Source organism: Panthera uncia, chromosome D4 (assembly GCF_023721935.1).
Source record: "Panthera uncia isolate 11264 chromosome D4, Puncia_PCG_1.0, whole genome shotgun sequence".
In the NCBI taxonomy this organism is placed as follows: Eukaryota; Metazoa; Chordata; class Mammalia; order Carnivora; family Felidae; genus Panthera; species Panthera uncia.
In genome coordinates, this window is record NC_064807.1 from 70,546,759 (window position 1) to 70,562,033 (window position 15,275).

General features: G+C 38.9%; 1 protein-coding gene across 3 annotated transcripts in view; it reads left to right on the forward strand.

Annotated features, from left to right (window-relative positions):
• HSDL2 (hydroxysteroid dehydrogenase like 2) overlaps window positions 1-14,729 on the forward strand; it is a 69,454-nt gene extending 54,725 nt beyond the window's left edge. For 2 of the 3 annotated variants that reach the window (XM_049636417.1, XM_049636422.1), the window contains exon 11: window positions 14,025-14,729. In XM_049636417.1, the coding sequence (XP_049492374.1) occupies window positions 14,025-14,137 (113 nt within the window). In that variant the 3' untranslated portion in view covers window positions 14,138-14,729. Of the gene's footprint in view, window positions 1-4,119; window positions 4,399-14,024 lie in introns of those variants that run through there. The other variant, XM_049636427.1, reaches the window with a different exon arrangement.
• The last annotated feature ends 546 nt before the right edge of the window (window positions 14,730-15,275 follow it).

Sequence of the window (15,275 nt, forward strand, 5' to 3'; positions counted from 1 at the left end):
TTTATCACACTACTAAGAAATGACCATCAGTTGATTTTGATTTAGAGTCATATATATTTCTGTGAGTGAGTATATAAATACTCACACATGGGTCCCCTGGGTAGCTCAGTTCGTTAAGCATCCAACTTCAGCTCAGGTCATGATGTCTCGGTTCGTAGGTTCAAGCCCTGCATCTGGCTCTGTGCTGACAGGTCAGAGCCTGGAGCATGCGTCACATTCTGTGTCTCTCTCTGCCTTCCCCCCGCTTTGCACTTGCTGTCTCTCACTCTCTCAAAAATAAATAAATAAACATTTTTTAAAAATCGTGTTTTTCGGGGTGCCTGGGTGGCTCAGTAGGTTGAGCATCTGACTTTGGCTCAGGTCATGATCTCACAGCTCGTGAGTTAGAGCCCCGTGTTGGGTTCTGTTCTGACAGCTCGGAGCCTGGAGCCCGCTTCGGATTCTATGTCTCCCTCTCTCTCTGCCCCTAACCCACTTGCGTTCTGTCTCTGTCTCTCTCAAAAATAAATAAACATTTAAAGAAAAATTGTGTTTTTCAAAAATAAAAAATACACATATGTGCTTATAAAAACAGGATTATAGCATTACTACTGTTTGGTAATCTTTTTCACTAATATAACATCTTTCAGTGTTAATGAATAGTTATGTCTTTAGTCATTTTCTTTTATTTATTTTTATTTTTTTAAATATTTATTTTTGAGAGAGAGTGCGAGTGGGGGAGGGGCAGAGAGAGAGGGAGATACAGAATCTGAATCAGACTCCAGGCTCTGAGATGTCAGCACAGAGCCTGCCATGGAGCTCGAACTGACAAACTGTGAGATCATGACCTGAGCCGAAGTCAGATGCTTAACCAACTGAGCCACCCAGGCACCCCTCTCTTTAGTCATTTTCAATAGTGTTTTTAGTGTTTTAGTATTCCAACAGCTATTTCCTTATAAAACTTAAAGTGCTTTGTACATACTAGATGATCAGTAAATGTTGGCAAATTTGCACCTTATAAATAAGTAATATTTTGAACTTAAAGATCATTTAAAAATTTACTGTCGGGGCCCCTGGGTGGCTCAGTCAGTTGGGCGTCCGACTTCGGCTCAGGTCATGATCTCGCAGTCCGTGAGTTCGAGCCCCGCATCGGGCTCTGGGCTGACAGCTCAGAGCCTGGAGCCTGTTTCGGATTCTGTGTCTCCCTCTCTCTCTCTGACCCTCCCCCATTCATGCTCTTGTCTCTCTCTGTTTCAAAAATAAATAAATGTTAAAAAAAAATTTTTTTTAAAAATTACTGTCTATTTCTAAATTTAAATAACAATAATTATATGCATTATATGCATTGTATGGTTACTATGAGATGAGCAATACTCTGAAAAATGCTTTGAGATAAAATATTTTCTCCATTTTATAAAAATGGAGACTGAGGCATTGATGAATTAAATAATAAACCCAAAGTCACAAAGTGAGGAAATGTTGAAGCCGAAATTTGAATCCAGGCTAACTCTTTACTCATGCTCTTTTAATCATCATGTTACTCTGCCTTCCAAAGGTGAAAGAGTCAGGCCGCGACTTTAATTTACATTTTATTTATGTATCATAAACCTGTAATAATGGGCTTTCTGTTTATCTTTCTGTGAATGTGTCTTTGGATTGACTAGGAAAGATCAGTCAGATAAATAAGTTAAAAAAAAAAAGTATTCTTACAAGGTTTCTTTTATAGCAACAGTGAGTTTGCTTCTGCTTCTTATGTCCTTTCATTCCTACTCTATCCCATCTGCTTTCCTTTGGGCACAATTTAGACCTTATATCTTTGGTTTTTTAAGTTTTATTTATTTATTTATTTATTTTGGGGCGGGGAACAACAGGGGAGGGGCAGAGAGAGACAGACAGAGGATCCGAAGTGGGCTCTGTGTTGACAGCAGAGAGCTGGAGGAGGGGCTTGAACTTGTGAACTGTGAGATCATGACCTGAGCTGAAGTTGGATGCTTAACCCACAGAGCCACCCAGGTGCCCCAGCCCTTATATCTTAATATGGTTTCTCTTTTAAGAAACCATAGCCATTCCTGACCTAATTTATATAGCAGATACATTATAAATATAAAAACTTTAAGCAACTAGTGATTTTTTTTAATTTTTTTAATATATGAAATTTATTGTCAAATTGGTTTCCATACAACACCCAGTGCTCATCCCAAAAGGTGCCCTCCTCAATACCCATCCCCCACCCTCCCCTCCCTCCCACCCCCCATCAACCCTCAGTTTGTTCTCAGTTTTTAACAGTCTTTTATGCTTTTGCTCTCTCCCACTCTAACCTCTTTTTTTTTTTTTTTTCTTCCCCTCCCCCATGGGTTTCTGTTAAGTTTCTCAGGATCCATGTAAGAGTGAAACCATATGGTATCTGTCTTTCTCTGTATGGCTTATTTCACTTAGCATCACACTCTCCAGTTCCATCCACGTTAAGCAACTAGTGATTTTTAAGCAACTAATCAAAATCTCTTCTTTTGGCCAGTAGAGGCCACTGTATGGTAAAACATTGTAATAGAAAGGAAATAAATTGTACAAGATTACCTGATTAATATATGGGAAGAGAGATTCTAATAGGATATTGTGCTTACTAGCAATTTTTTAAAAGTTATTTTTATAAACAGTATTATTGAAATATAATTTATATATCATTAAATCCACCCAGTATGAGTGTAGTACGTAGTTTTTAGTAGATTCATAGAGCTGTACAACCATCACTAACAATCCAGTTTGAGAACATTTTCATCACCCCAGAAAATTCTCTCATGTCTCTTTGTAGTCAGTCCCCATTTTTACTCCCAGCTAGCCAACCAGTGATTTGCTTTCTGTCTCTACAGATTTGCTGTTTCTAGATATTAAATGAAATCAAACAGTATATAGAGCCTTTTGTATCTGGCTTATTTCACTTACCATAAGGCTTTTGAGATTCATCCATTCATGTCATAGTATTTATCAATAGTTCAGTTCCTTTTTATTGCTGAATAACATTCTGCTGTATGGCTGTACTACATATTATTTGTCTGCTCACCAGCTGGTGGACATTTGGGTTACTTCAAGTTTTTGCCTTTTGTGAATAATGCTGCTCCAAATATTGTCATACATGTATTTGGGTGGATATCTATTTTCATTTCTCTTAGATAGATTCCTAAGAGTGGAACTGTTAAAGTTTCTGTATATAAAACTTTTTCAAAAACTACCAGACTGTTTGCTAAAGTAGCTGCACCAATTTTACATTCTCATTAGCAATGTGTGAAGGCTCCAGTTTCTCCAAATCCTCACCAATACTTATTAGTGGCTTTTTTTTCTTTTACAGCTTTATTGAGGTATACTTGACAAAGACTATTTAAGGTATAAAACAGGATGATTTTTTATATACACACACACACACACAGTTAAGTTACTATAATCAAGCTAATTAAAACATTGATCATCTTACATGGTTAACTTCCTTGTGTGTGTAGTGAGAACACTTAAGATCTACCCTTAGTGGGGTGCCAGGGTGGCTTAGTTGGTTAAACATCCAACTCTTTTTTTCTTTTTTCTTTTAATACGAAATTTCTTGTCAGATTGGTTTCCATACAACACCCAGTGCTCATCCCAACAGGTAAGCATCCAACTCTTGATCTTAGCTCAGGTCTTGATCTCAGGGTCGTGAGTTCAAGCCCTGCATTGGGCTCACACTGGGTGTGAAGCCTACTTAAAAAAAAAAAAAAAAGATCTACTCTTAGATCTACTCTTAGCAAATTTCACATATACAATGCAGTTTTATTAACTGTAGTCATCATGCTATACATTGGATCCCCAGGAATTATTCATCTTGTAACTGAAAGTTTGTACTCTTTGACCAACATCTCCCTATTTCTCTTACTCCCAACCCCTGCCAACCACCATTTTATTCTCTGCTTCTGGGTTCCACATATAAGTGAGATCCGTATTTGTCTTTCTATGTTTAGGTTTATCTGTGTTGTTACACATGGCCCTGTCTTTGATACTATAGCCATTCTAATAAGTGTGTGGTGATACATCTTTGTGACTTTAATTTGTATTTTCTTAATGTTGAGCATCTTTCCATCTGCTTAATGGATATATACATTTGATGAACTTTTGCAGGGGCGCCTGGGTGGCTCAGTCCGTTAAGTGTCCGACTTCGGCTCAGGTCATGATCTCACGGTCCGTGAGTTTGAGCCCCACGTCGGGCTCTGTGCTGACAGCTCAGAGCCTGGAGCCTGCTTCAGATTCTGTGTCTCCCTCTCTCTGACCCTCCCCCATTGATGCTCTGTCTCTCTCTGTCTCAAAAATAAATAAACATTAAAAAAAAATTAAAAAAACAAAACTTTTGCTCGTCTTTGAATTGACTTATCATTTTATTGTTAGATTGTTAAAATTTTTTTATAAATCCTAGATGCATGTGATTTGCCAATATTTTCTCTCAGTCTGAGTTTTCTTTTCATTTTCTTAATGGTGTCTTTTGAATTACAAAAGTTTGTTAGTTTTGATAAAGTCTAATCCATCATTTCTTTCTTTTACGGTTCATGCTTTTTTTTCAAAGTATTTCATTCTTCTTTATGCTGTTGTGAATGGAATTATTGTCTTTAATTTTATTTTTGAATGATCTGTTCCTACTGTACATAAATATAATTAATTTTGTGTATTAATTTTATATCTTGTGAAAAACCAGTGCAGCCATTTAGCCCTGGGATTTTTTGGGAAAATTTTAAATTATTAATTCAATTTATTGTTATATATAACAATAGCTTTTATTTTTTAATAGCTTTATTGAGGAATAATGCACATACTGTACAATTCATCCATTTAAAGTGTACAGTTAAATAGTTTTTAGCATAGTCACAGATATTTGCAACCATCACCACAGTTACTTTCAGAACATTTTCATCACCTCAAAAAGAAACCCCATACCCATTAGCTGTTAACCCCATATCCCCATCTACCTACCTTCACTCCTAAGCAACCACTAATCTACTTTTTGTCTCTATAGATTTCTTAAATTTTTTTTTTCAACGTTTTTTATTTATTTTTGAGACAGAGAGAGACAGAGCATGAACGGGGGAGGGGCAGAGAGAGAGGGAGACACAGAATCGGAAACAGGCTCCAGGCTCCGAGCCATCAGCCCAGAGCCTGACGCGGGGCTCGAACTCACGGACCGTGAGATCGTGACCTGGCTGAAGTCGGACGCTTAACCGACTGCGCCACCCAGGCGCCCCTGTCTCTATAGATTTCTAATCCGAACTTTCATATGAACAGAATAGTATAATGTTGATTTGCTTGTGACTGGCTTCTTTCAGCATGTTTTTCCTTTTAGCATGTGTTCGAGTTTAATTTAAAAACAATTTTTTTTAATGTTTATTTATTTTTGAGAGAGACAGAGTGCAAGTCAGGGAGGGGCAGAGAGAGAGGGAGACACAGAATCCGAAACAGACCCCAGGCTCCAAGCTGTCGGCACAGAGCCCGACGCAGGGCTCGAACTCACGAACCGTGAGATCATGACCTGAGCTGAAGTTGGATGCTTAACTGACTGAGCCACACAGGTGCCCCTCAAATTTCATTCTTGATGTAGCACGTATCAGTACTTTCTCTTTTCTTTAGTGGAGATGAAATTCATTTGACATACAGTTAACCATTTTAAAGTGTACAGTTCAGTGGCATTTAATTTAGTGAATACACAATGCTGTGCAACCAGCATTTCCCTTTAGTTTCTTTTTTTTTTTTTTTAATTTTTTTTTCACGTTTATTTATTTTTGAGACAGAGAGAGACAGATCATGAACGGGGGAGGGTCAGAGAGAGAGGGAGACACAGAATCCGGAACAGGCTTCAGGCTCTGAGCAGTCAGTACAGAGCCCGACGCGGGGCTCGAACTCACGGACCGTGATATCATGACCTGAGCCGAAGTCGGACGCTTAACCGACTGAGCCACCCAGGCGCCCCCCCCTTTAGTTTCAAAGCTTATTCATCACCCCAGAAGAACACTCCATACCATTTAAGTAACACTTTTCATTCCAGCCTTCTCCATCCCCTAGCAACCACTAATAATGCTTTCTCTCTTGCTCTCTATGGATTTGCCTATTCTGGATAGTTCACATAAATGGGATCATGCAACAGGTAACCTTTGTGTGTAGCTTCTTTCACTTAGCATAATGTTTTCAAGGTTCATCTAAGTTGTAGCTTATATCAATACTTCATTGCTTTTTATGACCAAATAGTATTCCATCATAGAGATATGCCATAATTAGTTTATCCTTTCACTGTTAACAGACGTTTGGGTTGTTTCTACTGTTTGGCTGTTATGAGTAATGCTGCTATAAACATATGCGGCCAAGTGTCTGAGTGGACTTACGTTTTCATTTCTCTTGTATTGCTGGGTCATGTGGTAATTCTATGTTTAACTCTCTAAAGAACTGCCAAACTGTTTTCCACAGCAGCTGTACCATTTACATTCCTACTAGCAGTGTTATGGAGGCTTCTGTTTCTTTGCATTCTTGCCCTTACCAGCACTTGTTGTTTTTGTTTTTGTTTTAATAGCCATCCTGGTGGGTGTGAAGTGATACCACGTTGTGGTTTTGATTTGCAGTTTCCTAATGACTAATGATGTTCAGCATTTTTTCATGTGCTTATTGGTTATATGTTCATCTTCCTTGAAGAAATGTCTCTTCAGGTCCTTTGCACATTTTAATTGGGTGTCTTTTTTTTTTAGTTGGTTTTTATTATTATTTTTTTCCATCCTAGAGACAGAGAGAACACAAGTGGGGGAGAGGGGTAGGGGGAGAGAGAAAGAGAACCTTAAACAGACTCCATGCTCAGCACAGAGCCTGATGTGGGACTCGATCCCATGACCCGGGGATCATGACCTGGGCTGAAATCAAGAGTCAGACATTCAACCCACTGAGCCACCCAGGAACCCCCCCCCCCTATTTTTTTTTTTACTGTGTTTTAAGGATTCTTTATATATTCCAGGGGTACCTGGGTGGTTCATTCGGTTCAGCATCTGACTCTTGATTTTGGCTCAGGTCATAATCTCGTGATTTGTGAGTTTGAGCCCGCATCAGGCTCTGCACTGACAGAATGGAGTCTGCTTGGGATTCTCTGTCTCTTTCTCTCTCTCTCTCTCTCTCTCTCCCCCCTGTTCAAGTGCTCTTTCTCTCTGTCTCTCTCTCTCTCTCAAAATAAATAAACATAAAAAAAAAAGCAACAACAAAAAAAGACCTTCTCTATTAAAAATAAGTATTCTCTATACATTCCAGGTATAAAGAAGATATTGTTTATGAAATACATCATTTGCAGATATGTTCTCCCAATTTTGGGGAGTTATCTTTTCACTTTTTTTTAAATGTTTATTTATTTTTGAGAGAGACAGAGTATGAGCAGAGGATGGACAGAGAGTGGGAGACAGAGAATTCCAAGCAGGCTCCATGCTGTCAGCACAGAGCCCAACACAGGGCCCAAACATAAAAACTGTGAGATCATGACTTGAGCTGAAACCATGCGTTAGTCACTTAAATGCCTGAGGCCTGAGCCACGCAAGCATCCCTGAGGGTTTTTAGATTTAGCTCTCATATTTAAGCCTCCAATCCATTTTTTTAAATGTTTTATTCATTTGAGAGAGAGAGACAGAACGTGAGCGGGGTAAGGGCAGAGAAACAGGGAGACACAGAATCCGAAGCAGGCTCCAGTTGTCAGGACTGAGCCTGAGGTGGGGCTTGAACTCACAGACCACGATATTGTGACCTGAGCCAAAGTAGGACGCTTAACCGACTGAGCCACGTAGGCTCCCCAAGGCCTCCAATCCATTTTGAGTTAATATTTATGTATGGTGTGAAGTAGGAGCCCAACTTCATTTGCTTACGTGTGGATATCCAGTTTTCCCAGCACCATTTGTTAAATGGACTATTCTTTTCCCATTGAATGGTCTTGGCAACCTTGTTAAAGATTAGTTGACCATAGATGTACTGGTAAAATTAATATAGAATTACCATATGGGGTGCCTGGGTGGCTCAGTTGGTAGAGCATCTGACTTCAGTTCAGGTCATGATCTCACGGTTTGTGGCTTCCAGCCCCACGTTGCACTCTGTGCTGACAGCTCAGAACCTGGAGCCTGCTTCGGATTCTGTGTCTTCCTCTCTCTCTGTCCCTCCTCTGCTCACGCTCTCTCTCTCTCTCAAAAATAAATAAACATTAAAACAAAACTAAGAATTACCATATGACCCAGCATTTCCACGCCTATATTCAAAAGAAAATAGACTCTCAAATACGTGTATACTCATGTTCATATCAGCTCTATTCACAGTAGCCAAAAGTTGGAAACTACCCAGATGTCCATTAACAGATGAATGGATAAACAAATATTATTCAGCCATAAAAAGAGATGAAGTACTGATTCATTGTAGAATGTGGATGAACCTTGAAAACTTAAATAAGTGAAAGAAGCCAGACACAAAAGATCACATATTATATGAATCCTTTTATATAATACACTGGAATAGGTAAATCCATGGAGACAGAAAGCTGATTGGTGGTTGCCAGGGCCTAGAAGGAAGGGGAAATGTGAATGCATAATGGATGTAGGTTTCCTTTTGGGGTGATAGAAATGTTTTGGGACTAGATAGAGGTGGTGGTTGTACAACACTGTGACTGTACTTAAATGCTGAATTGTTCACTTTATTTTTTTCTTTTTTTAATTTAAATTTCTGTTAAACATACAGTGCAATATTGGTTTCAGGAATAGAATTCAGTGATTCATCACTTACATAAAACACCCAGTGTTTGTCACAAGTGCCCTGCTTAGTACCCATCACCCATCTAGCCCATCTCCCACCCACCTCCCTTGAATTGTTCACTTTAAAAGGATTAATTTTGGGTGCATAGATGGCTCAGTTGGTTACGTGGCTGACTTCAGCTCAGATCATTATCTCGCTATCCAGGAGTTTGAGCCCCGCAATGGGCTCTGTGCTGACAGCTTGGAGCCTGGAGCCGGCTTCTGATTCTGTGTCCCTCTCTCTCTTTGCCTCTCCCCCACTCACACTCTGTGTCTCTCTCTCTCTCTCAAAAATAAATAAACATTAACATTTTTTTAAAAATAATAAAAGGGTTAATTTTATATCCTCTGAATTTCACCTCAGTTTTTAAAAGTATATATTTTTATTTTTTTAATTAAAAAATGTTTAATTAAAAAAAAATTAACATGGGGCTTGAACTCATGACCCCAAGATTGAAAAGTTGCATGCTCCACCAACTGAGACAGGTGCCCCAAAGTGTATGTGTATTTTTTTTTTTTTGAGAGAGAGAGAGAGAGAGCATGTGAGAGTGGGGGAGAGGCAGAGAGAGAGGGAAAGAGAGGATCTGAAGCAGACTTTTTGCTGACAGCAGCAAGCCTGACATGGGGCTTGCCCAGGAACCTCGAGATCATGACCTGAGCCGAAGTTAGATGCTTAACCGACTAAGCCACCAGGCGCCTCCAAAGTATATATTTTCAAAAAGTTTTCTTTGGCCTTTCCCCCTTTTTCTCCACAGAGGTGATCTCCTTCAGGTATTTTTGGTATTTCTTTCATTATCTAACTCCACATTTTTCAATGCGATCACATTTCTCAATGTTAGATGTATACTTAATGCTGTTTTGTTTAGATTCAGTAAAGACTGGCAGGTGGGATTTAAGTTCTCTTTATAGCACCTTGATTTTGCTTTACCTCCCCCTCTCCCATCCTCCCAATTAATTATATCACCATTTTTGCTTAAGTCAATACTCTGTGTTTGTTGAAATAATTATGATTCTGATGTAGCTTCCTGCTGAGTCAAATAGTATACTATTATTATGTTTCCTCTCAGAACTTTTCTTTTTCCTGGACATAATAATTGCCCTATTTTTCCCCATTAGAATAGGTGTAAAGAAACTGAGCAAAATCTTCCTATGCTCTCTTCCCACAACCTTTTGATACACTTTTCCACTGTGCCAGTTGTGTCGGATTACCAGTCTACTTTTTTCCTGGAGCCCTTTGTCTTGTTATAATAGACAGATAGGCTCATTAAGCCTGCCACGCAGCTGTGATCCTAGAAATTTTTAACTCTCTTCAGCACTGAACCTCTTTTTTCCTGTGTCTCATGTTTTTTCTTGGCTTACATCCTCTTTTGGTGGCTGGCACACATTCTCCAGTAGCTTCACGAGAAAGGATACAGAAGAGGTAGTATTTTGTGAGTGTCTAAAACTACTTGTATCCCCCCAACACATTGTTTGGCTGGGTAGAGATTTCTGGGTTGAAATTCATTTTTCTTCAGAATTGTGAAGCCATTGCTCCATCTTCTAAGATTACCATTGAGAATTTGGTACTATTGTTGTTCTTAATCTTTTGCGTCTACCCCCTCTTCTTTCTAAAAGCTTTGGAATCAGAATGCTCTCTTTCTCTGTAGTGGTTTGAAATTTCACAATGATGCAGGGTCGTGTGGTCTTTTTTCTTTCTCTTTTTCTTTTTTTTTTTTTTTCATTTTCCTGGGTATTTGGTGGGCCCCTGGGAATGTGTCTTATCTCTTTGATCTCTCAGTTCTCACTTTCTGGAGAAAACGTTTGATCTTTCATCATCTCTTTCTTCGGTTGCACATCTCTCTTTGTATAACCTTTTTATTTTTTGGGAAATTGATTCACCTTCCTGTTTTGAACTATTTTCTTTTTTTATATAGTAAGGAGAAACTTAATTTGGAAAGACTGTTTTTGGGGGTGGTGCATGGAGAGAGACTTTTGCAGTGGGAGGGGGATGGTTGCAATAGAGAGTTGACTTCTGTGACCAGAGATCTGCAAGTGCCTCTTTCCTATTGTACTTTAGTATTATCTGTCAACTTTTTAATTTCCAGGCATTCACCTTTGTTGTCATTGGTTTTTTTTTTAATTTCATTAATTTTTTCTTTTCAAATTTTAATTTAAATTCTAGTTAGTTAACATACAGTGCAGTATTGGTTTCAGGAGTAGAATTCAGGAGTGATTCGTCAGTCACAACACCCAGTGCTCATCCAACAAGTGCCCTTCTTAATGCCCATCACCAGTCTACCCCATCCTCTCCCCACCTCCCTCCATCAACGTCAGTTTGTTCTCTATCATTAAGAGTCTCTTATGGTTTGTTTCCCTCTCTTTTATTTTCCCCCCTTCTCATATGTTCACCTGTTTTGCTTCTTAAATTCCAGTCATTGTTTCTTCTCTTACCGTCCCCTTCCTACTCACTCAATCCCATTTTGTTCGCCTTCTGCTGCTGCTTCTCTCCCTTCCTTCTCATTTTCCTCCCCTACCCCTTTAAGTTGCTTCCTCTTTTTTTCCCTCTCTCCTGTGCTTTGTTCTTCCCCCTTTCTCTAGCATTCTGTTCTTAATACCTTGTTGTTATGTCTTCTCTTAACAATAAGGACATGAATTATGGAATTTTTTATTTTTCATTTACTTTGTTTGAGTTTTCTTCAGTGCCTCACTGTTTCCTCCAGATGGCTTTTACCTGTGTGTTTTGTTGTCTCCACTTGATGTCCATTCTTTTTTATTTGTTTTTAATGTTTATTTATTTTTGAGAGAGAGATTAGACAGTGTGAGCTGGGGAGGGTCAGAGAGAGGGAGACACAGAATCCAAAGCAGGCTCCAGGCTCTGAGCGTCAGCACAGACCGTGAGATCATGACCTGAGCCGAAGTTGGACACCCAACTGACTGAGCCACCCAGGCGCTCCTTTTTTTTTTTTTTAAATGTTTATTTATTTTTGAGAGAGAGAGACAGAGCATGAGTCGGGGAGGGGCAGAGAGAGAGGGAGACACAGAATCCAAAGCAGGCTCCAGGCTCTGAGCGGTCAGCACAGAGCCTGATGCGGGGCTTGAACTCACAAGCCATGAGATCATGACCTGAGTTGAAGTCGGATGCTCAACCAACTGAGCCAGCCAGGCGCCCCTTTAATTTTTTTTTAATGATGTCTATTCATCTTTGTAGGCAAGTCTCCATAAAGCTGGTTGGAAGCTGCGTATGTGTGAGTAGGGCTTGAGGACTAGTAGGTTCCACTGGAGGGTGACAGAACAGGGAGCCAATTTTTTAGCTGAAGGGCACCTAGATGTCAGTGATTGTAGGTTTCCAGAGAGCTGTTCTGTTCATTTATTTATTTTTTTTAACGTTTTTTTTTGTTTGTTTTTGTTTTTGTTTTTGTTTTTGTTTTTGTTTTGAGACAGGGAGAGACAGAGCATGAACAGGGGAGGGTCAGAGAGAGGGAGACACAGAATCTGAAAGAGGCTCCAGGCACTGAGCTGTCAGCACAGAGCCCAACGCGGGGCTCGAACTCACGGACCGTGAGATCATAACCTGAGCAGAAGTTGGCCGCTTAACCGACTGAGCCACCCAGGCGCCCCTGTTCTGTTCTCTTAAAGAACAAAGATCGGGGTGCCTTGGTGGCTCAGTCAGTTAAGCGTCTGACTTCAGGCTCAAGTCATGATCTCACAGTTTGTGAGTTCGAGCCGCACATCGGGCTCTCTGCTGTCAGCACAGAGCCTGCTTCGGATCCTCTGTCCCCCTCCCTTTTCCCTTCCCCTGCTTGGGCTCTCTCTCTCAAAAATAAATAAACATTAAAAAAAAAACCCAGATTTTCCAGTATCCTAAATGTAAATAAAAATTACCCTTTATTTACTTATTTGTAAATGTTGGTATTTTAACATCACATTTCCGTAGAAGGTTGCACAGCTCAGTTTATTCATTAAAGTAAAAGAATTAGACTTGATTCTTTCTATCCCTAAGCAATCTATAATATTGTGTTACAACCCCTACATAGAATAATTTAAAGGTGTTTTGGTATGCCTGTGGCTCTGTCAGTCGAGCATCTGACTCTTGATTTTGGCCAAAATCATGAGTCCCAGGGTTGTGGGATCTAGTGCTACATCAGGCTCTGCCCTGAGCATGGAGCCTGCTTAAGATTCTCTCTCTACCTCTCTCCCCCTCTCCGCCTCCCCCCCTCTCTCCCCCTCTCTCCCCCTCTCCCCCTCTCCCCCTCTCCCTCTTCCCCTGCCCTCCCTTCCTCCCTCTGACCCTCTTCCCAGCTTGTGCGTCCATGCTCTCTCTGAAATAAACATATGTTTCCTAATTTTTAAAAAGAAGAATTTGAAGGTATTTAATATCTCAATATATATAAATACATTAACCCACACAAAGATCCTGTCTGTGTGTGGCCCAGTAGAAGTCTACTAATGTACCAGACATATATTGTGCCTGCTGGAGATGTGATCTATATATAAATTGGCATGCTATAGGTCAGAAAACTATAAATGAGAATCAGAAACACCTGGCTTTGAATTGCAATACCATTATATACACGCTATGTGACATTGGGGAAGTCAAAATCCTCTCAGAGCCTCAGTTTCCTCATTAACTCCACTATGTGCCAGACCCTACATGTACTAACACTGGAATAAGAGTAGCAAATAAAAATTTACTCCCTCTGTGGAGCTTCAGTTTATTTTATGTTGTTATTAACTACAATTCCATTTTAATACTCAGGTTTTACATCCTGGCATTTCTGTGGTTAAAATATTGCTAACACTTTTGTTGTCCCTACCCTATATTTTTAATGATAATTTCTTAAGAATATCATATGTATTTACAACATTTGATTTTTTTTAAATATAAACCTGAAATGCTAAAGTTTAACGAACAAGTAGATTGGAAAATCAACTAAAGTAGGTAGATTTGTTTACTATAATTCATCTGAGGGCGATGTACCTTTAATGTACTGTAACTTGTATATAAATATTGCATCTTCAGCTTTTTGATATAATCTTTTGCTGATTGTTGTTTTTACATTATCTCTCATACTATAATATATTTTTAACGTCTAAGCCTAGGAATCGGGATTCCCAAGGTACTGATAAAAAAAATTATGGAATAGGAATTTGTGTGCTTCCGAGATTTATAGAACTCAAGGAGATTCTTTTTATAATGTGTGTTCTTGAAGTGGTATATCCCTAAGGGCACTAATGGATGCTTTTCCTTCTCTCATTTTCTCATTTTAGGGAAACTAAAACCAACAATGGCATTCATGTCAGGGAAATTGAAGATTAAAGGAAACATGGCCCTAGCAATCAAATTGGAGAAGTTAATGAATCAGATGAATGCCAGGCTGTGAAGGAAAAGGGAAAAAAATTGTTGACTGCCAAGCTTAAAAAGTAAAAGGGCTCAACAGTTAAAAATCTGTCTGTTTTCTTCTCTGTCATGTTATAAGGATATGCATGTTTGTTCTGGAAAAAATAGAATTTCTGTATCTATAAGACTTGAAATTGTAATTAAAAGAGCTAGCTAACATAAGTTTCATTACATGGAATTCTAAGACAGTCTGCCTTTTGTATTTAGTGAGTTTTGCCCTCTGAGCTCTATATTTCATTCACTATTTTCTAGGAAAGTTATTATGAGCAACTAATCAGGTCCCAGCAGTAAAATTAGCTCTTTTCAACACTTTTTCCCTTATAAAAGGAGACTAATCTCTTTTAAACTTTTCAGTTTTGGATTGTATACTAATGGAATCTGAATGATATTTTAGATTTTTATATACTTTTTTGAAGAAGATCATCTACAGTGCATTTTCACAGAAATCACATAAACTACTTAATAATACTATTTGTGAAGACTAATGAAACAAAAAGTTTTTCATTTTAACTAGATTTCTAGGTATGTTACCTATAGTAAAATATTATTAATGTAATTCAAGTAATTATAGTATGTATTTTTTTTTTAAAGTAGGTAATAATGTCCTAAAATAAAATAATTTCTCCCCAGAAGTATGCGTTTGGTCACAGCATTTTACAGTGAACATTAGGGATGCCTTGCTGACTCAGTCTGAGGAGCACGTGACTCTTGATCTTGGGATCATGAGTTCGAACCCCACATTGGGTGTAGAAATTACTTAAAAATAAATAAAAGCTTTTAAAATGAGAACATTAGAATAGTTGGTTGTTACCAGCTGAACTGCATGCTCCAAACTCATTTGTTGAATTCCTAACCCCAGTACCTCAGAATGTGACTGTACTTGGAGATAAGGCCTTTAAAGAAGTGATTAAGTTAGAATGAGACTTTTAGGGTGGGCTCTAATTCAGTCTGACTGGGTTCCTTATAAGAAGAGGAAATTTGGAGATAAAAGACCAGGGACATACACACAAAGTAATGACCATGTGAGGAACAGCAAAAAGGCAGTCATCTGTAAACCAAGGAGAGAAGCCTCAGAAGAAGCCATTCTACCAAGACTCCTGCTCTCCAGAACTGTAAGATTT